The sequence below is a fragment of the Crocodylus siamensis genome, chromosome 8, assembly GCF_052110815.1.
Source record: "Crocodylus siamensis isolate JL-2025a chromosome 8, ASM5211081v1, whole genome shotgun sequence".
Classification (NCBI taxonomy): Eukaryota; Metazoa; Chordata; order Crocodylia; family Crocodylidae; genus Crocodylus; species Crocodylus siamensis.
The window spans coordinates 56,377,968-56,404,501 of NC_143402.1; the positions used below are offsets into that span (position 1 = coordinate 56,377,968).

Here is a 26,534-nt window from a genome sequence, read left to right on the forward strand (position 1 = left end):
GGCTAGACAGTGTTATCCCTCTGCTCAGCATCATCCTGACTGTTGCATTTAGGGTCAGGAAAGATTTCTTCCTCATAGTCAGATGGAAGCCAAGGCAAGAAATTGGTTGAGATCATTCAGACAGGGCTCATCCTGTCATGAGCCAGGGGTTGGACAAGATGATCTCCTGAGGTCCCCTCCAGTGTTATTTTTCTGTAGGGCGGTGGTCAGCATCATTATGCCCATTTTACAGATAGGGATAATGAGTTATAGAGGACAAAATTGCTTCTGTCCTAGACTGGGGGGTTTTGCCTTCCTCTGCAAGTGGGGCACAGCCTCTGCCTGGGATCTCTCAAGTACATTTAACCTCACCTGGGACAGAGTCAGGAGCTTTGGGTATTTTGGGGCAATGGGCCTTGTAGATGTGCAACAGGGTTCTTGCACCGTTTTAGGACAAGGATGTTTCTGGGACAGCTGGGATTGAGACAGTTGGATGAGGCAGGTGGACCAGATGACCTCTAGAAAACCCAGCCAGACAGAATTTTCCATGATTCAACTCTCTTTCTAGCTAGGATTTGTCTGGGCAGAGTTCGAGGGCAAGCAGAAAGCTTGGATCCAGCTCTGAACTGCCAGAGTCCAAGAGCCAGCTGACCCCAGGTCCCCTCATAAATCATGCTTCCTCATAACACGTTGCTCAGAGAGACAAGGTTATTTGGATAGATGTTGTATCTTTCATTAGACCAACTGAATAGCTGGAAAAATTGTTCTTCACAAGCTTTTGGGGGTACACACCCTTCTTCAGTCATAGGGAGAGTCTGTTGGTGTTTGTCTGCTCTGTAGGGTTGAATAGAAGCTTAAGCCAATAGGCAAAATGCAGGCCTGGGAAAATGCAAATGTGTGGCGGGAAGATCAGAGGGGACAGGCAATACCATAGCAAGGAAGTCTGGTGCCTGGGGCAAGCCTGCTGCGGCAGCCCGCCCTCACCCTGCACACAGATCCAGGGAGCACATGCCCCCACATCCTTACCTGGGAGTGCACACAGCAGTGGGAGCTGCCCTCCCCCCATTCCTGCACCCCACCTCCCAAAATAAGCCACTCGTGGCTCCATCCCATGCCCCACCCTAGCTGGGCAGCACCTGTTGGTGCCCCTTCGTTTCGGCCTCTGGGGAGGTCACCCCACTTGCCCCCTGCCCACTTGCTATGGTACTGGGGATAGGAGTTAATGGGTGTTAGACAGGTAGGTGTGGGGGAAGGGACAAAAGAGGGGAATGTAAATTGGTGATAAAATGTAGCTGGTAAAATGTAGATAAATTACCTGGGGTTATTGGATGGCAGGCAAATTATAACGTGCCATAAATCCAACATCTATCTTTAGTTCATGATTTTTATGTATTCAGTAGATTTATAAAGTGAAGTTTGTTGGCTCATCTACAAAAGGTGTTTTGTAAAATCCCTTTGAGGATTAGAACTGAGAGATTGGAGAGAGAGTGGTTGTCCTGGAGAGTGGTTGAGAGGAAGGAGGAGTTGCAAATGCTATTCCAGGCCATAGCTTCAAACTGGGGGCCAGCAGCTTTCTTGAATAGCAGGCCTGAAACCAGACAGAGGGCAGGGGTGGCTTGCACCTTACAGACTAACTCCATCAGAGATGTATAGCTGGAGGTTTCTTGAGTTCACACGCACTGCTGAAGTCCCCTCTACAATATGCCAACCATCCCTGCTCCAATCTTCCGCACCCCTGTAAGGTAGCCTCTGCTTACTGACTACCACTGAAAAGCATGCCCAGAGCCAACAGAGAATGGCTAAGAAGTTGGCAGTAAGGTGAGCAGCAGTCACCCCTGCTGCCACCACTGGGTCCAGACCTGTCCTGTCAGAGGGTTAAACCCATTGCTGTTGGCTGCCCAGAAGGGGAAGGGAGAGTAAGGCCGAGGAGGGGAGTGCCCCTCCATCTCCTTGCACCCATGGTCTCCAGCCCTTGTAGAAATCAGTTGCCTTGAAACAGCCTAATTTTCAATTGCTACTTTATGGGGGTGGGGGGCAGTGAATGTGGTAGCCGAGTAAATACGCTAACATCACTATAAAATCATGAACTGTCTTCCTCTCCTACATTGCCAGTGAGGTGCCCAGAAGGAGCCCTACGATCGGTCTTCATCACAATCTGCACCAGGTGATAACTGTAAACTTAATGGCTTGTGTTGTGTTGTACCCAGGCCAGCTGTGACCCTAGGGAGGCTGTGTCTAATCAAAGGCATCTGGGTTGCTTTGGCTGGTTGGAGCAACTCAACCCCAACCATGTGCTGGTGGTGTCTGAAGCTTATCACAGCTACCTCAAAGAATATCTTGCATCTGTGGGACTTTAAAAGAGGAGCAAGAAATAGCTAGCTGGGTTTTAAGACAATAGAGCTGGCTGAGGTCCATGCAAGACCCTTTATTTAGCTGCCTCATTGCCCTTCAACCTCTCCTTTGCCATGATGCCTGCAAAATACTTGGTGATAACATGTGAGCCCCCTAAAAGCACAACCAGCTAGAACCCACCACCAGTTTCCACCATATACGCCCCATGTTTTGTCTGGCTACTCATGGATGGTGGTAGCACCAGGGAGGCTGGTTGTAGACCCCACTCCTCTGAGCAGGATTTGAACGCTGAGCGCCCGCTTCACAGGGCAGTAGTATATCCCCAGGCCAGCTTACACAATGAGTCCCTTCCTGTAGCCAAAAGCCTGGCTCTGCAGCTGAGGATGGAGGTGCCTGTGGCAGAGAGAAAGTGCCCCTAGCTTAGCCTATTGTTTGTGCCTCTTTGTGTCATAGTTTTCCCAGTGACTCACTCTACAAAAGTGGCAGCAGGTTGTGGGGGGTCAAGCTACCTCCCCAGAGCATGAGAGACACACCCAGGCAGACCTACAGAGCTACTGAGCCCCTAAAACTATGCGGCGGGGGGGGGCAGGGCATGTGTGCCACAAATTAATTAAGCCTCACACCCTCTGTCCATGCTGCTTCAATCTCCTTCCACCTCCTCATCAGTTGCTCTGCTTTCTGCATGCTCTCCTGTGTTCCCTGCCCCATCAGCTGCTCTGCTTTCTACCTGATCTGTTGCTCTTCTTTCTGTTCCCTGCCCTGTGCTCACTGCCCCATTGTCTGCTCTGCTTTCTGCTCCCTATCCCATCCTCACTGCCCCAGACTGGGTAGGGATTAGAAAGCAGAGCAGCTGGTCAGGCAGGTGACAGGAATCAGAGTGGCACTGGGGGAAGGTGTGAAGCTAATTTGTAGCCCACCTGCCAAAAAAGTTGACCCCCCACAACCCACACATGCATACATCATCTGGCATTTATTATATTAGAAAGAAACAGGGCAGGCTCACCAAGCCAGTAGTCCCATGTTTTTCTCAGCCCTGAATTCTCATGTCAAGGTCTCTTCTTTCCCGTGCCAGGTTCCTAGACGAAGTAGATGCCACCATGTCCATCATTGACATCTCCATGCTCACAGGCTTTGCTCCAGACACAGAGGATCTGAACAGGGTATGTTGAGACTTTCCACACGGTGGCAGGGACCAAGTGAGACAAAAGGAAGGGGGAGATACTTCAGGACCAGTGCTCGTGCTTAAACGGAACCCAGATGAATTTGTGAGCAGTAATGGAGACTTCAAATACTATATTTTCTGACCTACAACATGCCCCAGGATATAAGTTGCACCTCGTTTTTGAAAGGTAAAATGAAGGGATTTTTCCAGTTATGGCTGCGTAGAGCAGAGACAGTGCCTTGTCTTCAGCTCACTCCCCATCCCTTTCCAGCTTAACTAAAGCTGAAACCCTAGCTTCTGCTGAAGCTTAGTCTCTGTGGGTGGATCTAGGATTTTAAGAAGAACTAAAGTGTGTCCAAGGCAATGAAATAGGAAAAGATACACCAGGCTTGGCTATCAGACAGCAACATTGCTCAAAGAAAGGTTAGTTTGATTACTGGAATATCAACACCATTAAGAAAGGAGAGACAATCATTGAACACTTCTGCAGTGTCTTAAAAAGGTTGGCGGTGTAGGTTGTAGCTGTGTTGGTCTAAGGACACAGGCAGACAAAGTTCTTTGGGTAAATCTGATATCTTTTATTAGACCAACTCAAATAGTTGGAACAACTCTTCTTTGCAAGCTTTCTGGTATAAATATTCTTCATCAGGTTGAGCACAGATCAACTGCAGATGCTTCCTCAGCCTGACAAAGGGTATTTATACCTGAAAGCTTGCAAAGAAGAATTTTTCCAACTATGTGAGTTCATCTAATAAAAGATATCAGATTCACCCAAAGAACCTTGACTTAAAAAGGTTGGGACTCTTAAGCTTTGAAAGGAGCAGGCTAAGGGGGATAGGATAGAGATTTATGAAATCATGAAGGATGTGGACCAAGTAAACAGGAAACTGTTGTTCACCAAGTCCCAGGATAGTAGAATCAGTGGGCATGTGCTGAAATGAGCAGGAGATTGGTTTAAAACTAACAAGAGGGAGGATTTTTTTAAGCAACATGTAGTCAATTTATGGAATTCATTGCCATGGGAAATGTTGGCAGCAGAGAGCAGAGCAAGGTTGAACAAGGGACTAGATAATTCATGGAGGATTGATCTATTCATGGCTATTAAACTATGTGACCAGAAGCAGCTCACAGAGAGCAGCATTGCAGAAGAAAGGGCTAGCTAAATTACTGGAACACCAAGACCATTTAAAAGGAGAGAAGGTTAGTAATGCCCATAGAGTGAAGTGCTTCACAGGTATCACAGATAGAATCATAGAAAGTTAGGGTTGGAAGGGACCTCAGGGAGGTCATCCAGTCCAACCCCCTGCTCAGAGCAGGACCAGCCCCAACTAGATCATCCCAGCCAAGGCTTTGTCTACTCAGGTTTTAAAAATCCCCAAGGATGCAGCTTCCACCACTTCTCTGGGTAACCTGTTCCAGTGTTTTACTAGTGAGAAAATATTTCCTAAATCTAACCTAAATTTCCCTTGCTGCAACTTGAGACCATTGATCCTTGTTCTGTCATCTGCCAGCACTGAGAATAGCCTAGCTCCATCTTCTTTTGAACCCCGGTTCAGGGAGTTGAAGGCTGCTATTAAGTCTCCTTTTAGTCTCCTCTTCTCTAGACTAAATAAACCCAGTTCCCCCAGTCTTTTTTCATAAGTCATGTCCCCCAACCCCCTCACCATTTTTGTCGCCCTCCGCTGGGCTCTCTAATTTGTCCACATCCTTTTTGTAGTGGAGGGCCAAAACTGAACACAGTAGTCCAGATGTGGCTTCATCAGTGCTGAATAGAGGGGAATAATCACTTCCCTTGACTTACTGGCAACACCCCTACCAATGCAGCCCAGGATGCTGTTAGCCTGCTTGGCAGCAAGGGCACACTGCCGGCTCATATTCAGATTATTGTCCACTGTAACCCCCAGGTCCTTTTCTGCAGAGCTGCTGCCCAGCCAGTCAGCCCTTGGCCTGTGCCGGTGCATGGGATAGTTCTGTCCTAAGTGCAGGACTTTGCACTCATCCTTATTGAACCTCATGAGATTTCTTTTGGCCTAATCCTCCAGTTTGTCCAAGTCACTCAATCAGGTAGATTGCAATGAGCCATGAAGTCAGTTGTCTCCCTTACTGCTGCTTGAATAGAAGTGCTGCTGCCACTGCCAGGCAGTTTGTTTCAAACTTGATCAGGGGGTGGGGGGAGGGGTGAGACAGAGTAAAGGGAGGTGCAACTGCCCCACTGCACCTGGATCTGCCCCTGCTCACACTGCTTCTTGCTTTAGCTCTCCAGAGGTGTTGACAGATACATTTCCAAGTATGAATTGGAGAAGACTGCATCTGATAGAAGCACTCTCCTCATTTACCTGGATAAGGTAAGAGCTTCTCAAAAGCCTGTATCGCCTTCCAGCTCTTGGTGAACTGGGTTCTACTCCTGCTTCCACCTTGTAGGACCACAGTTTTTCCTAACTACAATGAGAGGTGCCCTGGCTAATGTCCAGTAAATCAGCCTTTCCTCTCCCTTTTTTCCTCCCCACCCTATTTACAAAAGCCTAATCCAAGGCATGTGTGTCACAAGTAGCCTCTATGTGCAACACAAGGCAGATTAGTAAAGGAGCAGGGAACACAGATAGAGCCAAAAGCAGGAAGCAGAGCAAAAGATCAGGCAGGTGGCACAGGGCAGGGACCAAGAAGCACAGCTACAGATGGGGCAGGAGGCACAGGGCAGGGAGCAGAAAGCAGAGCAGCTGATGGGGAAGGGAGCACAGGTCAAGGAGCACAAAGCAGAACAGTAGATTGGGCAGGGAAACAGGATGGCAATGCCACTTAGAGAGGATAAAGGGCTTCATTTGTGCCTGCCTGCCCTGGCTTCCTCACGCTGTATCAGTCTTTATCTCCCCCTTTCCTCCTGCAGGTTTCCCATACAGAGAATGAATGCTTGAAGTTCAAAGCACACCAGTTCTTCGAGGTGGGGCTCATCCAGCCAGCATCAGTGACTGTCTATGACTATTATGGCTTAGGTAACAGAGATCTTCTGATGCATCCTCCCTCCCCAGCCTCTGAGGACAATACTCCCTTTGCCCCCAATTTTATGGGATTTCTGAAAACATTTGCCCACAGTCCAGATCTGGCCCACAGTCCAGATCTGGCCCACAGTGCCGTGTTGGGGGTGGGGCAAACCAGGTGTTAGGCCTTGTCCCCAAAACCCAGGGCATGAGGTGATGCATATCACCATGTTATCCAGTACATTCCAGGGGACTCACAACTTCCTAAGTAACATCAGGGTGTATCACTAGAAAAGTGAGAGATCCAAGAGTCAGTTAAAGCTGAAGTCTAGAATTCATCTCCAGATCTAAACCTCCGCTTCAGATCTTGAAAGTGATCCACCCATGGCAGGAACCAGCTACCAAGAGGTAGATTCTCCATCCTCTGATCCTTTTAAATCTCTGGCAGGCGATAGGTTTCCCAGGGTAGAATTCTCCACCTTCTGATGCAATAGGTCAAACAAGATGATGTCATGGCCCCTGTTGGTACTGAAATCTATGATGATGATGATACAGGCCTTGGAGTTGGGGCAACTGCTGGGTGAAATGAACAATTGGTCTCTTTAGAGCATAAGAACTGACACTTACTGGGCCAGACCCTAGGTCCATCTTGCCCAGTCTCCTTTATTACACAGCAGCAGACAGCAGATGCTGAAAAGGAGAATGAACTCGGTCTGACCAGGACTTTCTCCCTGTTCTGCTCTCACTTGCAACCTCCAACATTTAAGGTCTGGGAAGTTCTGATTCAGAGGCTGTGTCCCTCACGCCCATGCTCCATAGCTACTGATGCCCCTTTCCTCCAAGGATGTGTCCAGTCTCTTTGTGGATCTGGCTAAATGCTCAGTTTCCACCACATCTGGGGGCAACAAGTTCCACATTTTAATTACATGCTGGGTGATAAAGATCTTCCTTTTATGAGTTTTAAACTGACTACCTATGAGTTTAAACTTACTAGTTTAAACTGATTGCCTCCTAGTTTCATGTTGTAACCCCTAGTTCTTGTCTGCTGAAAGCTAGTCAATAATAAATCCCTACCGGCTTTCTCTTCACCATTTAGTATTTTGTAAATACTTCTCATATCCCCTCTCAAGCATCTAATTTCTAAACTGAACAAGCCCAGCCTTGTTACTCTCTTCTCATATGTAAGTCCTTCCATGCCATTCATCATCCCTGTTGTCCTTCTCTGTGTGGTGCTTTCTGGATCTCATGAGCCTGAATCGGTCTCACTGGTCTACTTGGAGTTACACTGATGGCCAGATCTTAGTCATGACTCACTCATTGCTCATTCTGTCTGGCATAAAAATTAGCAGAATATCCTTTCTGCTCTTTTCTGGCCAGAAGCTTCAGAGAAGTGCCTAAGTATTCCAGCTGGCAGATACCATGTGTACAGAGAGGAAAATTCCAAGGCCCTGGATTTTGTTCCACACAGCCTCTGGCTTAAGAGCAAATGACGAGCTCAAGACAGGAATACTGGGTTGAAATTGGGTGTTCTTTGAGATTCAAGAAGGAGAACAATAGATGTTGGCTTAGCAGGACCTTTATGAGGTTACATATTGTCCAGCCCCTCAAGCTCAAGGCAGGATCATCCCTGACTAAACCATCCTAGCCCAGGGTCTGTCCAGCCTGCTATTGGACATTTCCAGGGATGGAGACTCTACCGTGTCTCCAGGCAGCCTGTTCCAATGCTCAGAGTCAGAACATTTCTCCTCACCTCCAACCTCAATTTCTTCTGCTGCAGCTTAAGGCCATTTCTAGTCCTGTCCCCTGTAGCCACAGAGAATAGTCTATGCTTCATATAAGCCTTCATCAGTCCTGTTCTCCATGCTTATTAGGAATGGTTAACAGAACAAGGATCATAGGATAATTTTTTCTCTGGTGGCACAGAAGCATGGAAACACTGTGCTGCAAGGTTACTCCCAGCTTCTCTCTCAGGACCATAGGAAAGTCAGGCTGGAAGGAACCTCAGGAGGTCATATCTAATCCAGCCCCCTGCTCAAGGCAGAATCGTCCCTAATTAAACCATACCAGAGAGAGGTTGTTAGTCATGTTCATCTGAAATCAGGCAAAAGGCAGGGTAGATGTGCACCCTATAGACTAACAAAATGAGATATAGAGAAAACAGAAGCTTTAGTGATGTCAAACTGACTTCATCAAATACTGTTCATAGAAGCGAACCATCCCAGCCAAGTGTCTGCTGAACATTCCCAAAGCTGAAGACTCCACTAATCTGGGCACCTTGTTGCAATGTCAGAAGATGCCTTCTCATCTCTAACCTCAGTTTCCCATGCTGCAGCTTCATAGATTTCACAGACATTAGGGCTGGAAGGGACCTCAGAAGATCATTGAGTCAAGCCCGCTGCCCCAGGGGCAGGAAGTCAGCTGGGGTCATAGGATCCCAGCAAGAAAAACATCCAATTTTCTCTTGAAGGTGTTCAAAGTAGGTGCTTGAACCACCTCAGATGGCAGGCTATTCTAGACCTTGGGGGCTCAGACAGTAAAGACATTCTTCCTTATGTCCAGCCTGAAACGGTCTTGTAGTAGTTTATGACCGTTCGACCTCATCACCCCTTGGGGCACTCTGGTGAACAGACGTTCCCCCAGATCCTGGTGGTCACCCCTGATAAACTTATAGGTGGCCATCAGATCACCCCTGAGCCTGCACTTTTCCAGGCTGAAAAGTCCTATAGCTCTCAGCCTGTCATCATAAGATTTGTTTTCTTGACCTCTGATCATGTGCATGGCTCTTCTATGGACTCTCTCAAGCTTCTCCACATCCTTTTTGAATTATGGAGCCCAAAACTGGACGCAGTACTCCAGCTGCGGCCTCACCAAGGCCAAGTGCAATGGGAGAATGACGTCCTGGGATTTGCTGAGACGCATCTATGGATGCAAACCAGCGTTTTGGTTGCTTTACTAACCGCAGCATCACATTGAAGGCTTATGTTCATCTTGTGGTTAATGATGACACCCAAGTCCCTTTCATCCCTAGTGCTAACCAGTATAGCACTGCTGAGCCTATAAGGATGCTGCAGGTTTTTCCTCCCAAGGTGGAGAACCTTGCATTTTTCAGTGTTAACCACCATCCGTCCATTTTCTGAGCCTGTCAAGGTCACCCTAGATCACCCTCCTGTCCTGCTTTACCCCAGAGTTTGGTATCATTGGCAAACTTGGCCAGTCCGCTTCTGACTCCAATGTCTACATCATTAATGAAGATGTTCAACAATACAGGTCTAAGGACAGAGCATTGGGGGACCCCACTGGTCACAGGGCACCACAACAATTGACTTCCATCAACCACCACTCTCTGGGTCCGACCACGGAGCCAATTCCTCAGTCATCGGATCATGGTGGACCCAAGGCCACAGTTAGTCACTTTTGCCAAGAGTTGATCATGGGATACCAGATCAAAGGCTTTTTTAAAGTCAAGATATACAACAATCTCCTCTCCCTTGTCCAGGTGATAGGTCACCTGGTCATAAAAGGAAATAAGATGGTCAAGCTAGACCTACCCACAACAAACTTGTGCTGGCTATCCCTCAGGATGTTGCCATCGGCCAGTGTGTTAAGAATGGCCTCTTTGATAATATTTTCTAAGACCTTCCCCAGAATAGAGGTCAGGCTGATGGGCCTGTAATTTGCCAGATCCACTTTCCTCCCTTTCTTGAAGATAGGCACTACATTGGCCTTCTTCCAGTCTTTGGGCACTACACCAGAGCACCAGGAGTTCTCAAAGATCAGTGCCAGAGGCTGGGCTATGATGCTCGCCAGCTCCTTCAGTACCCTCGGGTGTAGATGGTCAGGGCCGGCTGACTTGAAGGTGTCCAACCTCTCAAGGTGTTCCTTCACAAGGTCAGCATTGATGGAGGACAGGAGATCCCCCTCACCCGGACCTCCCTGTCCCGTGATGGGCAGGTGTTCTATGGGACTGGTGAAAGACTGTCACGGAGTCACAGAGGTGCTCCGGGATTGAGAGGGTGATTGGCAGAGCTGTCAATCACCCAGGCAGCTCAGGTGCCTGGTTGCCAGGGCAACCAGGCGGTCACATGGCCGGAAGAGGGCAGGGCCAGGCCTTTATAACTAGCTGAGGCCGGAGCTAGACACACAGTTCCCTTCTGGCTGCCGCAGGAGCAGGAGCTCTGCGGCTCGAGCTGAGTGGCCTGAGCGAGTGCTTGTTGCTTTGCCCCACTAACAGGCCGCGATGATGCAGGGAACAAGACCGCCCTGACTGGAGGTAGGATGGAAAGCCCTGGTGGGGCTTGGAGTTGTTAGGCGTGTGGAGCCTCTGTATTTATGTTATAGCCAGATGGCTGGAGTATTACGGTACAGTTTACACCGGAGGACCGGGTGAGGCTGTAGGGGAGCGAGGAGGCCTCAGGGGAGCTCCCCAACAGCTTGGGGGTTCCCAGTGCCCAGTTGAGGCACAGTGCCAGGGGCACTAGTGTCGGTGCTGCTGGGCATTATAGTGCGCCAGGGAGGCGCGGTGTGCGGGGTTACAGACCCCGGCCCATAAGGGCAGTGTTTAGCCCCGGAGCGGGGCAGCGACAGAGCGCAAGAGGCGCGGAGTCAGCCCCGAGAGGGCAAAGCCCCGGAGCGGGGCAGCGACAGAGCGCAAGAGGCGCGGAGTCAGCCCTAGAGAGGGCAAGGCCCCGGAGCGGGGCAGCGACAGGGCGCGTGGCGTGTTGGCCCCAGAGTGGGAAGCTCACAGGGGCGAAGCGCAGGGAGCGCGGTAGAGGCCCCTGGGGGGGGCGAGGCCCCAGAGAGGGGCCGAATAGCCAGGCCTAGCTAGCCACCCAAGGGCGCCGAGACTAGGGCGGTGATAGCGCCGGCCCAAGGGCGCCGAGACTAGGGTGGCGATAGAGCTAAGGCTGGCGCAGTGAGAGCAGCCGAGCTAACCACCCGAGGGCGCCAAGACTAGGGCGGCGGGAGTGAGCCGGCCCGGGGGCGCCGAGACTAGGGCGGCGGGAGTGAGCCGGCCCGGGGGCGCCGAGACTAGGGCGGCGGGAGTGAGCCGGCCCGGGGGCGCCGAGACTAGGGCGGCGGGAGTGAGCCGGCCCGGGGGCGCCGAGACTAGGGCGGTGATAGAGCCGAGATCCGGGCAGAGGGAGCGTGCCGGCCCAAGGGCGCCGAGGCTAGGGCGGCGAGAGCGCTCCAGACTTAAGACAGAGCCGGCGATTAGCCAGGCGCCGGCTAGGACCCGGCCCAGGGGGCGCCGGTAGTGAGCGGCGCTGGCGAGCCGACCCAGGAGGCGCCAGCAAGTAGCTGGGCGCCAGCGTGACAGGCCCAGGGCGCGGGGAACGGGCGAGAGATTGGGGCCCGACCCACGGAGGCGCCAGGTGGGCGAAGAGCCCCGGTGCCCGGGAGTGAGAACAAGGGCACCCGAGGGGCGAGGGACCATACAAGCGTCCCCCGGAACAGCTGCGAGGCTTGGGGCGTGCTGAGGGGGAGGCTTGGAGGCACGCGTTGCCCTTAAGGCAGGAAGCGCATAGATAACCCGTCTGGAATAGGGACGAACAACTAGACCGTCCATTAGGGAAACTGGCAGCCTCCACATTATATATTTTACCATCAAAGTCGTGGCGGGCGAGGTTCTGAGGGTGCTACATCACCCTAACGTGACGGTAGGCGGCGCTAGGGAGCTCACGGCCGCCCCTAGTCGCCACTCCCTCACAAAGACCAACGCAAAGTACCCAGTTACTAGGTTGGCTGTTTCCTGGGTACCAACTGTCAGTTGTCCCATCTGGTTTAGCAGGGGTCCAATATTGCCCTTGCCTTTCCTCTGGCTCCCCATATATCTAAAAAAGGACTTTTTATTATCCTTGATCCTAGTAGCCACTTGGAGTTGCATTGCAGCCTTGGCTTTCCTGGTTCGCTCCCTGCAGGTCTGGACCAGTGCGGAATATTCCACCTTGGAGATGGATCCCATCCTCCATCCTTTGTAGGTCTTTCTTTTTAGACGCAGGAGGTCCTCTAGTTTCTTGCTGAGTAAAAGGGGCGGCTGTGCCCTTTTGCTGCCTTTCCTCCGAGACAGAATAGCCTTAGCTTGTGCATCTAGGATCACTCCCTTAAGGAGCAACCACTCTTCCTGAACTCCCTTCCCCTTGGAGTCATGGTCCCTCAGGGCCTCCCCAACAAGCCTCCTAAACTTATCAAAATCAGCTTTCCTGAAGTCAAGGACTTCTGTATTGCTGACTGACTTGCCAGCTTTACAGCAGATGGTGAAGGTGATCAGTTCGTGGTCACTGTCACTCAGCTTCCCTTTGATCATTAGGTCACTGATTAAGTCATTTCCGGTTGCCACTACCAAGTAGAGCAGCGCTTTATGTCTTGTTGGCCCATAGACTTCTTGTGCCAAATAAAGGTCATCCACGCATGAGGGGAAGCTTTGCGACCGCTCAGTTTTGGCCGAGCGCTCTTCCCACGAGATGTCTGGGTAGTTGAAGTCTTCCCATGACAACCATGGACCAGAAGCAGGTGGCTTCAGCCATTCCCTGGTGAACTCCTGGTCAAGCTCTTGATTTTGGGTGGGCAGTCTGTAGTAGACTTCCACCATTGTGTCACCTGTGCCGTGTTCCTCACGGATTTTAACCCAGAGGGTCTCCAGTTGTCCACCCTTGATGCCAATATTGGCTTGCAGGGACACATAGCTTTCCTTGACATAGAGAGCTATACCCCTGCCCCTTTTGTCCTCTCCATCTCTCCTGTACAGGGTATAGCCATCTATACCCATGGTCCAGTCATGGGTGGAGTCCCACCAGGTCTCCATTATCCCTATGACATCATAATTATTTGTGTTAAGCAGGAGGACAGATTCCTCCTGTTTATTCCCCAAGCTCCTGGCATTTTTGAACAGGCAGAAAAGTGTCCCCTTGGGGGCCCTTGCCTTGCCTACAGATTGTTCCAGGGCTGGGGCAGGGGTGGGCTCCCTTAAGTGCCTTGGCCTGCTGGCTTTGCAAGGATTGCTCAGTGGGCCAGCAGTGGCAGTAGTCCCCCTGTCCCCCAATGGGCTTAGTTTAAAGACCAGTGGAGCTGGTCAGCCAGTTTGGCTCAGAAGAGCCTCCTCCCCAGTGGAGAGAGGTGGAGGCCATCTCTTCCCAGCAGCTCGCTGCCTCTCTCACCAAAGAGCAGACTGAGGTCATGGAAGCCAAAGCCTTCACAATGACACCAGTGCTGCAGTCTTTGAGCTTGAGGCTGTTGCTCCTAGTTCTTCCCCCTGTGGCCACAGAGAAAAGCCCATCTCCATCCTTCCCTGTCATCAGCCTTCAGGGATTTGAAAATTGTGATCAAATGCCCCCTCAATCTTTTCTTCCCCAGACTCAATAATCCTAGTTCTTTCAGCCTTTCCTGATCAGTACTGTCTCCCAGGTCTCTAATCATTGTTGTCACTCTGCACTGGACTCTTTCCAATCTGTCCACCTCCTTCTCAAAGCACAGGGCCCAAAACTGGACGCAAGACTCCAGGGAAGCCCTCACCAAGGTTAGAAAGAAAATTGAGGTTCCCTTCCAATTTTCAAACCTAGTACCCCCATGTTGCTCTGCTTTTCCTGCAGATAACCGCTGTACCAAATTCTACCACCTGCCTTCTCAGACTGGCCAGCTCAGTAAGATCTGTCATGAGGATGTTTGCCGCTGTGCAGAAGGTAAGAACCTGGCCTGTCTCTAGTTCATTTCTAGGCGTTATGGGCAGGGAAGTGAACCAGCTGGTTCACGTGGCTCAACTAGACCTGAGCCTGATTGGTAAGGGAAATACCATATTTATTCATATACCACACACACCTTCACTGTCCACCCAAAAATAGCCCTCCAAAACTGGGGTACATGTCTCAAGCAGCCAAGCTGATTTTTTTTTTTTGCCGGCACAGAAGCATGGAGACACTGTGCTCCAAGATGGCTGCCTGCTTCTCTCTCAGGCAGCAAGAAGTATTTCCCTCTCTCAGTGAAACTTTTCCCAGCTGCTTTCAAATTGGCAATAGTTTTGGGCTGAGCAGGATAATCAAGTCCCTCCCACACCCCTGGTTATGAGTCTCAATGGGTGAGTGGTACTGAGTGGTCTTTCCTGGTGATTTTTGGTGTCTTCCTCTTTTTCCCCCACCACAGAAGAGTGCTTTGTGCAACACAGGATGGACAGTGACATCACGCTAAACAGGCGAATTGAAGAAGCCTGCGAACCTGGGGTGGATTATGGTAAAAAAATCTGAGTTTTAATCTGAGCCTTGCTTGGGAGTGGAGATGGGGCTCAGACATAACTGGGAGACAGCTTCCAGTTATCCTCAGTGAAATGTGCCATCAGGCTTAGGTGATTCATCTGAACCTGAGCCCAGGTGGGGCGGGGTGTATAATGGAAATAGTATAAATACTCACATACCACATGCAGCTTTCCCCCAAAAAATCAGCCCTCCAAAACTACGGTGTTCATCTTAAACTGTCTGAGCTGAGTGGGCAGCTGTGTCCTACAAGCCCTGGAGGCCGCAGCACCTTCTTGATCACATCCCAACATCTAGGTCTGTTGTGGATCACGTAAATTACAGGTGTCTTCAGGATTTGCTGTAAAAAAGACTCCAGAGGTGATCGAGTTCCTGTTATGGCAGAAATTTGGGTAGATCTGCTGATCTCACCTTCTTCCGACCAGCCTCTGGAGAGTAAATTTCTTGTGATTTTTGGATCCAGCCCAGAGCTGGCAGTAGAAGGCAGGGGTGTCCAACTTGCTAGATATGGCATGAGCAGCCTCTGTGGGTGGGGATGGGACAGGGAGTATAAGGCAGGGAGCAGAAAGCAGAGTAGCAGATCAGGAAGAGACTCCTGCCCAGAATTACTCGAATTCAGGCTCCATCTTTGGCTCATGAAGTCTACAAGCTGGACATGTCATCTTGACCCTAACAGTGGGCTTGGAAAGTATTTGGGCCTCTCTATAGGGCACCCAGCCATTCAGACATGACTTAAAGATGGTCCCTGAGGTTCTAACAAGCTGCTACATGTCGCTGTTCTCTGGGTCCCCTCAGTTCTTAGCACTACCTCTCACACAGCTAAGAAACACCAGTATTCAAGCTGCTAGGGGGAAATTCCAGCAAAAGAAAGCAGTCAAGGCTCTGTCAGTTGCTCAAGTCTCTCTCTTTCTCAGTTTGCCTCAGCGCAGGAAAGTACAGCAGGTTGGGGTGGGATGTCCATTGTTGTGTCAGGGTGGACAGTAGTTTTACAAAGAGTTTAGATGATACATTAGTCTGGGATGGCTTGGACAGGGCTGATCCTGCCTGAGGCAGGGGGTTGGACTCAGTGTGAGCTGTAAAGGTCCCTTCCAGCCCCACGTCCCTAGGATTCTATGATAAACTTGTAACCGGGGCTGCTCAACCCCCAGCCTTCAAGACAAATCTGGCCCACAGAGCCCAGGCCTCCAACCCATGGGGATCCCCATGGCTTGGGAAATGTGGCAGCTGGAAACAGTGGAAGCTCCAGGCAGAAGGATCCAGCCCTGCCCAGGCCATTGCCACAAAGTGGGATCAGAGCCAGGTCCATCCCCTATGCATCCCTCTCCTCCACATCCAGATGGAGGCCACTGCCTCCCCCCACCCCCCATCTGGATCAGATTTAATCCACGCCCCGCCACCTCTGTATCTGGATTGGGGCTGCTGCCCTTCTTATGCATGGATTGGGGCCACTCAATACACACACACACACACACACTCATTGGGATCAGGGCCATTCTGACTCCCCCACCTCCTACGCCCACATTGGGACAACTCCACCCCCAACATCTGAATTAGAGCTACTGAGACGCCCTCCCCCATGGATCCAGATCAGGGTTGCACTCTACCCCCCACATCTGGACTGAGGCTGCACCACTCCCCCCGCCGTATGGACCAGGACCATTGTGCCCCCCCACCTCCATGTGTTCAGATCAGAGCCACCGCCCACCCCTCACCTCTGCCCCTAGCACCTGGATCGGGGCTAGGCTACTCCCCACCTCCTAGCTGGATGGATAAGGGTTCAGCTGCATGCCCCCACCTGCAGCCAGATCAGGCCCTGCCACACTGGCCCCATGTGCCGCATTGAACTCACTGGCTAGATCTGGCCTGTGGATGGACCTAGCCCCCCACTACCCAAGCCACAGGGTGAAGAGGTTGGACACCACTGGCTACTAACCTGTTTCTCTTTCCTCCCCACCCCTCCAAGTATACAAGACCAAACTGGTGAGCAAGAAAGAGGAAAGCAGTTATGACAACTACATGATGGAGATCCTGCAGATCATCAAAGCAGGTGAAGGATCGTCCTTGGACTCCAAAATGAACCCCCTTCTCCCAGCCTCTCCACTCTCCAGAGCATTTAAACAATCCTCTTGATTCTTCCCCACTAAAGGGTCAGATGAAAACCCCCAAAGTGGAAATCGCAGGTTCATCAGCCACATTAAGTGCCGGGACTCACTGAGTATGGAGGTGAACAAGTACTATTTGATCTGGGGCCTGAGCAGCGATTTGTGGAACATGAAAAATGGGTGAGTTTAACACCCATCAAAGCCCTCAGTGGAGGCTGGGAGGTTACAGCATGTTGCTTAATTCCATGGGTTAATTGGTAAGGGGTGGCCAGCTGTGCATTTCACTAGCATAAATCCATCATTCAAGGTGTTCAAAGAGAGGTTGGATACACATTGGTCAGGGATAACCTAAGCATAGCAATGGCTATCATCTACTAGGGAGATCTCCTAAGCTTTACAGGTTGCCACATGAGGCTGGCAAGGAATTATTTTTCACTTCCTCTTGCTACATGTGTCAGGATATATTTTTCTGTGTTGGGTGTTGGCTGCAGCCATGGGTGGATCTGGGATTTTGAAAAAGGGGGGTGCAGCTGCTGTGGTGCATCATCCCCCAGAACACAATGCACATTTTTCTCTGGTTAAAAACAAAACTAGAAGTTTCACTAATAAGCCAGAGGCCTACAGCTATAGCATTCAATTTAAGGTTGAACCAAAAGAACCCAACTTCACTGGAATGTGCATTAATTTACTCTCTGACATATTATATATTTAAAAAACCTAATACCCTTCTTGGGCACCTTGCCAGCACATCTAGTGCTTCCTTTGAAGTTATTGCCACACATAAAAGGCTCTCCTGAGCTAACATTTCCAGACCTGAGTGAATGCTTCTAGCTAGAAAGGGGGTCATTAACACCTACAGAGTGAAGAGTTTAGGAGGAAATCAGGTAGGTGACACTAAACTGTGACATCAGTTGACTGCCTTGCTGCTGTCTGAATAGAAATACTGCTGCTACTGCCAGGCAGTTGGTTATAAGCTTTGGATGGACCAGGAATTAAAGGGAGGCAACTGCACCACTCTCCCACATCTGCCCCTGGCTGCAGCCCAGGCTGGGGATGGTGTTTGGGCCATGCTGGGACTCAAACCCAGGAGTTCCTGGCTAGAGGGTCTTGCCCCTCTGTTCAGGATCAGGCTGACACATTAGGCATCAGGGAAGAATTTGACCATCTGACCAAATGAGCACAAACTGAGGCTGGGGAGTAGTTTTCCTCTGCAGTAGAGGCCTGGCCCTTGCTTTTGGAAGTGACAACGAAGAAATAAAAGATCTTTCCTCCTATTCATCCTGCTGCTGCATGGGGATTGTCTGTAGTTTCGACTTTCGCTTCTGCCCGTCATCATTGGCAGAAACTGTTCTTACCATATTTCTCACATATAATATATACTACCATTTCCAGGGAGGGAAGAGGGGGGATTAAAAGGTGTCTGTTGTATGCCAGAAGCCTACTCTTAAAGAGAAACCCTGCAGAGTTTATTCATGGTGGGAAGTGGTGACTTGCAAGATTCCAGGGTCAAATCCTTTTTCCCCCCCATCCTTTTCAGACTCTCCTACTACATCAGCAAGGACACCTGGATTGAGAAATGGCCGAATGAGGAAGAATGCCAGGACCCAGATTTCCAAACCCTGTGCCAGGAATTTGAGGAGTTCTCCCTCGCCATGACCATGTTTGGTTGCCCTACTTAATTCTGGGGGTTGGCACGTCCAGCTGGCCCTGGGGTAAGAAGGCTTCAGCTTCATGCAGCCTGCTTTTTAGCTTCTGTAACAGGCACCCAGAGTTGGTGCTTTCGCTTCTGGATCCTCTGATGGCTTGCGGTTTGTCTCGACTCCTTCACCCACCTCCAAGTAACCAATCATCAACATATATAGCAGTATAAAAAGCCTGATTTCATACTATAGCCTCTTGTATGGCCCTTTCAACAACAAGTATCTAGTCTCTCCACATAACATTGGATCCTAGGAGAGCAGGTCTAGAAGGGACCTTAGCAGGTCATGTCCCATCCAGCCTCAGCCTCGACTAGACCAGCTCAGCCACATATCTGTCCAACATGCTCCGGGACACTGCCAGGGATGGAGACTCCACCACATCTCTGGGCTGTTCCAATGTTTGACCCTTCTCAGAGTCAGGATGTTTCTCCTCATTTCCAACCTGTTTCCCCTGCTGCAGCTTGAGGCTGTTGCTCTTCATTCCTGTCCCCTGCAGCCAACACTGAATTAGAAGTCAGGGGGAGGAGTGGGGGTAGGATAGCAAGGTTAAAGCATCTTGCTGTGTCTCCCTGAGGCTGGCAGAAGGAGAAGCACAGCAGCCATTTTGCAGTATTGTCTCCATGCTTCTATTCCAATGAAGATAAAATCAGCCAGGCTAGATCCTGATTTCACCTGCCTTAGTGGCAATCTTTAATCACAATGACTAAACAGCAGGGAGTGATTCGCAGTTACCACTGGGAGTGGATACAAGTCAAAAAGAACTGTATAGATGCAACAGGCTGGATTGCATCCAAAGAAGAGAGGTAGCATAATGAGGCCATATCATAGGAAAGTCAGACTGGAAGGGACCTCACAGTGTCATCTAGTCCAGCCCCCTGCTCAAGGCAGAATCAGCCCTGAATAAACCAGCCCAGCCCAGTATCTGTCTAACCTGCTGTTGGGCATTTCCAGGGATGGAAATTCCACCACTTCCCTGGGCAGCCTGTTCTAATGCTCAGCCACCTTCAGACTCAAAATGTTCTCTCATCTCCAGCCTCCATTTTCCCTGCTGCAGCGTCATGCTGTTGTTCCTAGTCCGTCCATTATGGACACAGAGAAAATCCCATCTCCATCTTCTCTGTCATCACCTTTCAGGGATTTGAAGACTGTGATCAAATCCCTTCTCAGTTTTCCTTTCTCCAGACTTCATTGCCCAAGCTCTTCAGCCTATCCTCATCAGTCCTGTTTCCCAAGCCCCTGATTATTTTGGTCACTTTCTGCTGGGCTCTTGCCAACCTGTCCATGTCCTTCCTGAAGTGGGTGGCCCAGAACTGGACACAGGACTCCAGGGGAGGCCTCACCAGTGCTGAATAGGGCTGGAGAATCACTTCCTTTGGTTTGCAGAAGACAGTCCTGTTAGTACAACCCAGTGTAACCCGGGCAATACTCCAAGAGGTACCCTCTCTCCAATTGAAGGGATCAAAGCAGGTGCACAAGTGCTGTGGGGGGTGTAGGGACTGTCTTCTCCTATACAGCAGAGCTAGACCACCAATGGGGATGTAACCGTATACTTTTTAATACTGGGAACATAAACAGGCATAAGTCAGAGGGTATAGTGGACACTACAGTGCCCCAAAAGGGGCAGAATTCAACAAAGGTTAGACACTTACAATCATTGACGCAAACAGGGTTAACAAAATATAAAACACAAACAGCAGAACAAACTATAGGTTGGTGAAATATAAGAGAGGCACAAAATGCAAAATTTCAGATTACAAGGAAATATAGGGCTTTAGTATCTGGAGGGGGAGAAAGCACAATGGCCCCTTTCCACTGCAAGAAGATCTGCTTCTTGTTATCTCACTCACCCTAGGTCACTTCAGCTGGGAGTTGAACCCAGATATCCCATGTGGTAAGCAGGAACGCTGCCACAGCCACCACTGGATGTACTGCTCCTACCTGCTAGGGCCCTTGGCCTTCCCAGAGCCCAGCCTCATGTGGTATTGCCTGGCCTCTGATTGGAGGAGCTGGAAGCAGAGCTGGGGGGAACCTCTCAGGTGCTGTTCAGATCCTAGCTGGAGCAGGGGACCCTCTCCTGCTGGCCACAGCCTCTCCCAGGGGATCCTGGAGCCCAGAGGACACCTCACCTTCTGGGCGCACTGCCGAGGATTGCTCTTTCTGGCTTTTCCAGGACACTGCTCCTGCCTCAGCTCTGTGAAGCCCCTTCCTTGCTGTCCCTCACTGGTGTCTCCTGAGTCAACCCAGCTGCACCTTTTATCCCCCTCCAGGTGACCCAAGGGGCCAATCAGGGGACAACGGGGGGGGGGGGGGGGGTGAGTCTCTGGGGTCTGATTGGTCCAGAAAGGGAATCCCAAGTCCTCCAATTATCTTTTACCCCTTCAAAACCCCTGGGCCAAATTATTACCAGATTGGTGAGGAAGGGGAATCCCAAGTCCTCCAATCATCTTTTGCCCTTTCAAAACCCCTGGGCCAGTTCACTGCCAGCCAGCCCATCACACCAGTTTGATGCATCATGCAAGTTTAATGTACAAACCAGAAGATGTCAGTATTAAAGGCCTCCAGTTTATTAGAAACCAGAGCAAGAATCAGCAGGTAGAAGCTGCAGACAGACACGTTCACATCAGAGCTCAGTGCCCTATATTCACAGCTCGGGGGTTTTATCTTTGCAGCAGCTAGCAGGGGAAGTGGGTTCTCCATCTGTTGATCTCTTCAAGGCAAGCTCACTTTCCGGATGATGGGCTTGGGTTCAGTCCATCTGTAGCAGCATGCTGTAATGTCTTGCCTACAACAAGCCCCTAGAATATAATATGCCCCTTGGTTTTTTTAAACAAAGCAGAAGGAGGAAGAAGAGATGGCTCCTCAACAACCTATTTCTTTTGCTTTTACCTGATAAGCAGTAGAAACTGTTCTTTACCCATATTTCTCATGTATAATGTTCACTCACAGTTTCAAGTCATTGGTTTGTAGGAGGAAAGGTGGGTGTGTATTGTCAGGGGCCCTAAGAGGCAATCCAACCTCAGGCTAATTTCCTAAGCAGGCACATTTGCTTTGAGTCTCTTGAAGTGATGAGCTCCACCGCAGCTATCTAGCTGTCTGGCTTCCTGGTTGGCTCCTGGGAGCACAGCCTACCTATAGCCCCAGCTAGGGCAACAGATAAGAGGCCAGCCAACAGTTCTGACTAAGGTCTGCTTTAGTAAGCCTTGGTGCCATGGTACTCCTGCTTTCCCGATGTTCCTAGATTCTGACTTTGGATTTCCTCTTGGATCTGTTTCCTGGTTTCTGTCCCTGAACTTCAGCTTGTGAATTGTCTCCTGCACCTGGTAACTTGGTATCTGATTCCCAGCCCCTGACCATGGCCTGGGTTTTGGATCCTGAATTTCCCTCAGAATCTGGTAACTTTAGACTCCCAAGCCCTGAGTCAGCCCTGGCTCTTTGCCTTCTCTCAGTGGCCTAGTCACTAAGCCAGACTGCCTGCGACTGCTGCACACGTAGGTAACAAGATGCAGTCGGTGAGTTCAGGCGCCAAAAGTAGAATAGTTGCTTTACAGTGGCACTTGGGCTAATTAGCCCTGATAAGATGTAGGGTGTATAGCAGAAGCTGATGGCTATGATAAGACTGCTTTAGGTACATAAGCTAGTAAGAACAAGACTAGCAATATACCCATCTGTGCCATGGCGAGAGACTCTGTGGCAGGAGTTACCAACCCACAGCCCATAAGTCACAAGTGGCACAGCCAGCGTGCGTGTTCAGCATATCGGGAAAGCAGCAGAGAGCAGAGCAACAGATCGGGCAGGGAGAAGAAAGCAGAGGCAGTGGATGGGGCTGAGCATAGAAACAGGAGAGCAGCAGATCAGAAAGGGACAGGAGATCAGAATGATGCTCAGGGAGTCTGCAGGGCTAAATTTGCAACTGGCTGGCCAAAAACATTGGTCCCCATTGCCCAAAAGTTTCTGGATCCAAGTCACTAAAGATAAGATGGGTTTCCAAATCCCGTGGGCAATTGCAGATGTGGATAAGCAGGTCATTGGTTTGCTGACTTCCTCACCCATGCCTAACCCAACTGAAGGAGATGGGGTGATAAAAGATGTGGGGCTTGGAAAAAGGATATCCATCTCCCACCTCCCATTAGAGAAAGTCCATCTCCCGCCATCTGAGAGATATTGCCTAGACGTGATCACAGTATTACAGGCTTCCCAGCATCACGGATCTTCTAGGTCAGGCCCAACTCCCACACTTGGGTTGCTGTATATCCCCCGTGTGACTGTGGTATTAGAGCCAGGGCCTAAGCAGCAATGGGGCCTGGGTTTCTCCGGTCTTGAGGTTTCCTCTTTTCAGGGTAAGTTGCCCTGATGCGGTTTCTCAGAAACTTCCCACCCCTCATTCTCTCCTCAGGCTGAGGGGGGCCACCTAAGCCCTGGTGGGGAAAAGAGAAAGCAGAGGAGAGCTGTCACAGAGCTGGGGACAGGCAAGATGCTAGCATGAGCTAAGATCAGAGCCAGCGCAGGGAGCTGAGAAGCAAAGCAGGTGGGTGGCATCCGGTCAGTGTGGTGAGCATATGCACCCAGGCAGCTGCCTTGCAGAGAGATAAACACATTTCATAAGCAAGTGTTGAGAAACCTCAGTGCATGGGACCGGCAGAGGGGGAGGGGGGTACAGAGCTTTTTAACAGTGCAATCTTTGTGAGGGAAAAGGAAATATCTGTCATCAGCTTTCCTCTGAGAAAGTGGTGATGGGGGGGGTTAATAAGTGAGAGGCAAAAATATTTGGGGGTGATATCTCTCCTTGGAGGGAGGTAATACAAGCTGGATGGGGTTCAGGCTGGTTGGAACAGGAGGTATGGATTCTTATCCTATTACCTTGAGTAGCTTTTGGGGACTGTTGTGGGTTCTTTGCTTGCTTGTTTCTGTCTCTCTGTCCCCTCCCCACCTTCCTCTCCCTCTTCTTTCCCACCTATTGTATTCAAACTTAGTGAGTAATGACTAAGATCTGACCACAGCTGGCCCAAAGTAGGGCAGCAAGACTGATCCCAGTTTCTTGCACTGAGGAAACATAGAAAACCCTATACAGAGAAAGGCAACAAGGATGATCAGTGATATGGAGGGGCTTCCACAGGAGGGGAGACTAAAGAGGCCAGACCTGCTCAGTTCAGAAAAGAGATACTCAAAGAGGGACGTGATAAGGGTTTCCAGAATGCTAAAGAGTGAAAAGAAAGTCAATAGTGGTTTAGTGTTGACTAGCTCATGCCAGACAAGAACGAGGGGTCACAACATGAAACAACAGGCCATCAGTTTAAAGCTGACATAAAGTAGATCTTTCTCACCCAGCCTGTCATTACAAGATGGGACTCATTGCCCCCTGATGTGGTGGAAGCTAAGAGTTTAGCCAGATTCACAAAGGGATTGGACACATTCTTGGATCCTCTGAATCAGGACTTCCTAGACCTTAAATGCTGGTGGTTGTAAATGAGAAAGGGGGTTTGTCCATTTTTCCTGGTCAGACCCAGTCTACTCTCCCTTTCAGCATCCACCTTCTGCCGCTGTGTGTCACAGGAGACTGGGCAAGATGGACCTAGGATCTGACCCAGCAAATGGCAGTTCTTATGTTACATACTCCCCTTTATACCCACCGCTGTGCTTGTCCTCTCACAGCATGTAAGAACACAGTCTTCTGTGTCATGTGGCAGCAGGGAGCAAATGCTGAAAGGGAGAGTGAACTGGGTCTGACCAGGGTTTTTCCCCCTGTTCTTCTCTTACTTGTAGCCTCCAGTATTTAAGCAGCTGAGGAAGTGAGCCCTAGTCCACCAAAGCCCCTGCGCTGTAGAGGTTTTAATTTAAAACAGGGATGCTCAACCTCTAACCCTCAGGCTAGATCCACCCCATGGCACCCTGTCATGTGACCCACAGGGCTCCCCTGGGGTCTGGAAACCAGACTTTAGGAGCAGCTAGGGGTTTAGTTCAGCTGGAAAGGGGGGCAAGTCAGCAGAAGATAAGGCTCTATCCCTGCTCTCTGCTGCCGTAACTTGGGGGGGGGGCAGCATCCATAATACTTTTCAAAGTGCAGATTATATTTGGGAAGTATACTATATGCAAGGAAATACGGTAATATGTCACCATCTGGAGCACCCTGAAAAAGATTTCATGGCACCCTGCCTGAGAATCACTACTCTAGGGGCTCCAGAGCTGAACTTCAGTGCCTGGGGATGGCCCAGAGGCTGTCTTGCTCTGGAGATATGGAGAACTTCAGAGATACCAGGGCTTTTGGGCTCACAGCCTGGTAGGCTGTGTGGGTGAGCCCCATTCAGCTCCAATCATAGCCTGTCTCAGCAGCGACCACATGATGAGTCAGGCCCAGCCACAGAGATCAGAAGGTGGGATGAAAAGCTGAGAAATCTATTGTGAAGCGAGGGGGTGGATGAGTGTCCCGCGCCGGCACCACAAGAGCTGCTCAGCTCTGCAATGGTGAGATGGCAGTGGGGGGGCAGGATGCAAAAGTGGAGACAATGGCATGTAGAGAATCATAGAAATGCTAGAAAAGTGGGGCTGAAAAGGACCTCCAGAGGTAACGTTGAGTCCAACCCCCTGCCTGAAGCAGGATTGGCCCTGTCCAAATCAACCCAGACAAATCCTTCATGTAAACACATTGTAAAACTATCATCAGCCCTGACACAACACTGGACATCACACCCCAACATCCACTCAGGGTCAGACCAACACCAGGTTTGGGGTCAGAAAAGAATGTTACCCCCGATCCGACTGATACGGACTGGGGGGGTGCTATCTTTTGTAGTGGGGGCATGGCCTCTGCATGGGATCTATTAGGCAGATCCTAACAACCCTTTACTGCAGCAGGACATTGGCCACTGTTGTTACCCTGCTTTTCCTGTGGCAGGTTTAGGTGTGATGTCTGGTGTTGTGTTAGGGCAGATGGTAGTTTTACTGTGAGGTTAGATGATGAATGTGTCTGGGATGATTTGGCCAGAGCTAATCCTACCTCAGCAGGGGATTGGACTAGATGTGACCTCTGAAGGTCCCTTCCATCCCTGCTTCTCTATGACTAGCTAATGTCACACTCCAGACACTGGCACTTCAGTGGAAGTCCCTGCTTCCTCCAATTTTTTTTTCTTTATTTTTTCACTGCACTTACCATATTTCTTGCATATAATGTGCAGTCCTATTTCCAGCTGATTTTTGGGGGGAGTGGAAATACATGTTGCATACTAGAAAATATGGTCACACCAAAGCAAGGGCTGATGCTTGGCTTCTTGCCTTTTCTAGCGATGCGAGTCATCAGATTCCCAGGCTTCTGGGCTTTGCTGTTCGCCCTCTACACCCCCACCTCCTTGCTGCTACACCTGTTGGGGTGTTTTTAAGCTTTCCTCAGAGGCATTAGGTGTTGGCTACAGCCAAGGCTAAGTGCTCCTGCGGGGACTCAATCTTGAAGGATGCTGACTAGAGGCTTGTACCCCTCGGCTCAGGGTCTGACCAACACCAGCTTTGGCGTCAGGAAGGAATTGTACTCCATGGTCAGACTGGTATGGATTTGGTTGGGGTGGGGGGTTGACTTCCTCTGTCATTGGGGCATGGACTCTGCCTGGGATCTCTTGAATGTTTATTAACAATCTTTCACAGCAGCAGGATGTTGGCTGCCACAGTTTCCCATGCTTTACCTGTGGCAAAGTCGGGGGTGATGTCTGGTGCTGTGTCAGACTTGACGGTATCTTTACAAAGAAACTAGATGATTGATTTGTACAGCATGGTTTGGACAGAGCTGATTCTGCCTCAGGCAGGGGCTTAGACTACTTGTGACCTCTCAAGGTCTCTTCCAGCCCCACTTCTCTATGATTTGCTAATGTCACACTCCAGACATCTGTGCCTTGGTAGAAATCCTTATTTCTTCCATCAGATTTTATTTCCAGCCATTTTTGGGGAGTGGCAATGTATGTGGCATGTCAGAAATTACAGTAGCATCAAAGCAAGGGCCAGTGCTTGCCTTTTCTGGCCACACTTGCATCAAGTGTCATCAT

The 26,534-nt window shown here is 50.2% G+C and overlaps 1 protein-coding gene across 2 annotated transcripts in view; it reads left to right on the forward strand.

The window, feature by feature from the left end:
* The window catches only part of LOC149858676 (A.superbus venom factor 1-like), a 78,707-nt gene extending 60,011 nt beyond the window's left edge, over positions 1–18,696 (forward strand). For both annotated transcript variants that reach the window (XM_090060194.1, XM_090060195.1), the window contains 9 exons: positions 2,092–2,143; positions 3,404–3,491; positions 5,749–5,838; positions 6,378–6,483; positions 14,055–14,144; positions 14,602–14,688; positions 16,672–16,755; positions 16,855–16,990; positions 18,348–18,696. In XM_090060194.1, coding sequence (XP_089916320.1) covers positions 2,092–2,143; positions 3,404–3,491; positions 5,749–5,838; positions 6,378–6,483; positions 14,055–14,144; positions 14,602–14,688; positions 16,672–16,755; positions 16,855–16,990; positions 18,348–18,489 — 875 coding nt within the window. In that variant the 3' untranslated portion in view covers positions 18,490–18,696. The remainder of the gene's footprint in view (positions 1–2,091; positions 2,144–3,403; positions 3,492–5,748; positions 5,839–6,377; positions 6,484–14,054; positions 14,145–14,601; positions 14,689–16,671; positions 16,756–16,854; positions 16,991–18,347) is intronic.
* The last annotated feature ends 7,838 nt before the right edge of the window (positions 18,697–26,534 follow it).